Source organism: Montipora capricornis, chromosome 1 (assembly GCF_036669925.1).
Source record: "Montipora capricornis isolate CH-2021 chromosome 1, ASM3666992v2, whole genome shotgun sequence".
NCBI lineage: Eukaryota > Metazoa > Cnidaria > Anthozoa > Scleractinia > Acroporidae > Montipora > Montipora capricornis.
The window spans coordinates 42,670,377-42,673,277 of NC_090883.1; the positions used below are offsets into that span (position 1 = coordinate 42,670,377).

Genomic DNA, 2,901 nt, shown 5'->3' on the forward strand with positions numbered 1-2,901 from the left:
TTTGTCAACTGAAATGATGACATCCTTTGATACGCCCGAGGTTATAAAATTTTTAAAAACTTAGTCTTAGAGACGGAACATGGAAATGTTGAGCACATTTTAAACTCTTTCCTTTAGGCTTTCATGAGAAGTTTTGAATTGGTTCTCAAAATCGTAAGACCGTTTCTCATTTCGGTTGTACAAATGAACAAGATTTCGGCATTCTGGCTGCTTACATTCCGTTTCCGTTTCAAAATTAAAAAAAAACCTTTGATGTTTAAGAATAGCGAATCACCAACCAGGCGCTAATGCATACGTCTATGTGTGAATGGCTCATTCAATGTTATGCACTGCAGTTTTCAGCTTGTGGATAAAGCTTTGTACTTTGTTCACGTTTTTCATCAAAAGAATGTCTGAGACCACTTTGAATGACATTTCTCTGGAATATACACTTCCTAGTTCTATTTCGATCAATGACCGATCGTTTACATGTTTTAAAGTGTCACTGACTTAATATGTTTCGACTATACTTTCATCTTTGTGGCTGAAATCAAGCGCACCACACTTTACACAGGCTCGCAAGTTCGTTTGTGATTGGCTAACGCTCATATGGTGCACACCTGTGCCGATGAATCATGATTAATTTAGGCGCCGTTACCATAGCCACTGTTTGGTCATGTGGCCATGGCCTCTTGTAATATAACAGGACAGTCACACAATCGATTCATATTCTAGTGAAATCGGTAATGCGTCGCCACCTGTTCCCAGCAGTAGCTTGTTGAACGCACGAATATACATCGAGGCCAAGATACCAAGTATCTGTGAGTGCGGTTGTAAAAGGCTTCGCCCATTCTTTTCAGAGAAAGATGGGGGCTACGCTTTCTATAAATCGCAAAGATTTCCTCCACGAATATTCCATTTGGAATATAAAAGCTCGAGAGAGTGCGAAAGGCTTCCACTGTAAGTGTTGCTATCATGTTAATAGCAGTAGGGACATTCGCGGCGCTGTGAAAGAGAAAGAAAACAAGGCCCCGCAAACGACTTGCGATGCGGTGGCTGCTTACCTACATAAGTGTGCCAATGTTGGCAAGAAGAAAATCAAGTCCAAAATCGAGCCCGCTCCGGCGAAGACCAAGCCTTTAGTACTGGAGAATCAACAAACAAGCGAGCAAGTAAGCAACGCTATCACCGTGCAAACCCAAGAAGTTAAACTGCCAATCAATTCGACATACTGCGAGAAAGCTGTCAGCAGCGAAACTGCTGCTCTCTCAGCAACGAAACGAAAACTCCACGTTTCTTCCTTTATGATCAGCAGCGATGCTCTGAGATGTGTTGGAAATTTCGTCCGCTGTCACTGTAAAAATTTGACACGCTTTCGCGCGTCCGAGGTGATTTTATGGCTACGAGGAGTTGATAGGGCGTTACTTTTGCAAGGATGGCAGGATCAAGCGTTCCTTACACCTCCTAACCTCGTATTTCTTTTTATGTTGCTTAAGGAAACTCTGTCGGACAAAATTCCAAACCAGGCGCAACTACGCGCAGAAATTTTAACATGCCTGTACATGGCATACACCTACAACGGGCCGGAAATAAGTTATCCTTTGAAGCCATTTCTCATAGATGGAGATAGACGAGCGTTTTGGGATCGATGTATGTACATCACAAATAACTTGAGCGAAAAGATGTTGCTGATGAACAGGGAGCCACAGTTTTTTAGCGAACTTTTGGTCGAGTTAAAAAATTATGGAAACGTAATTGACAGAAGAGACGGGTAAAAATTCTCGAGGCAAATGGTCGAACCCTTTGCTAATATCCAAAAACACGAAAATTATCCTGACACTGAGTACTAAAACTTCCGTTCATAGAACAAAACAGAAAAAAATAATAGGACTCTAGTCTAAGGAACAGAACAGAAGCTAAATGTATCATAAATTGTCTGTTTGCACCGTGTTTGTTTATGACCAGTGAGCGACGCGTGCTTTAGATGAAAAACTTAAGTCTCTTGGCTTGTGTTTGGGAGGAGCGCAGCTGATTTTATAGAGTCATAACTTATTCAACGTTTCTTGGCATTGGAAAAATATAATTCTCGCTAATAAGCGATAGCACGCCGAATAGAAATGCCACGTCGTTCCTCATAAATTTTCGTTAGTTTTATTGTTAAATTTTCGGAACAAACACGCCAATGGCTACTAATTTTGCCAGGGATAATGTTTTGACGGATGAAAGTATAAAGTCACTTTAATTTTGCTTGTGAATAAATGAAAATAAAAATAAAATCTTGGGTATGGAACACAAGGTGTTTATTTCGCGCTTTTTCAGCGCCAGTACTTCGGTTTACAAGTGAAAACTAAAAACTAGTTGCTTCGGACGACAAACAAAATATAGGACGATGTATGGTCTATGTGTAAAATAAAGATTCTATGTGATATCAAAGAAAATGATTATTAAAATGTTTATTTAAAGCAGAGCATCTGGTCTTTTGAGTTCTGCTTCGAGCATTTGCCTAGTTGACATCTACGTAGATTTGTCTATATAATAACTAACATATGAACTGGTGCATTTCAATAACCGATGGCAAAAAAAATAATGACAATAATAATTACCATTGTTGAAATTTTTGAGGAAGAAAATATATCTTTAGAATTCTTGGATCACCAAGTATTCTCCGCGGCGTACAGTGTTTATGCGGTTGTATATTTACGCTGCTCTTAAAAAGTTCATATGCTCTCGTTTCCGAGAAATATTATCCTTGGCTATTTACAGCAACTTTCACTCAAATTCCCCTTACCGGCGCTTCAAATCTGTGCTTTCTTAATTGTTTGCCTCCAACGCGCTTGAAAAAGTCACCCGCAGTCACGGATTCAATCGGAATCTACAAATTGCGACATGCAAAACTGCCAAGAATTAAATAAAATTGCCGGT

The 2,901-nt window shown here is 39.6% G+C and overlaps 1 protein-coding gene across 1 annotated transcript; it reads left to right on the forward strand.

Annotated features, from left to right (window-relative positions):
• Positions 1 to 712: 712 nt before the first annotated feature.
• LOC138044979 (cyclin-dependent kinase 5 activator 2-like) lies at positions 713 to 2,444 on the forward strand. Its single transcript, XM_068891346.1, has one exon. The coding sequence runs from the start codon at positions 846 to 848 to the stop codon at positions 1,752 to 1,754; it is 909 nt and encodes a 302-aa protein (XP_068747447.1). The 5' UTR covers positions 713 to 845; the 3' UTR covers positions 1,755 to 2,444.
• Positions 2,445 to 2,901: the final 457 nt, after the last annotated feature.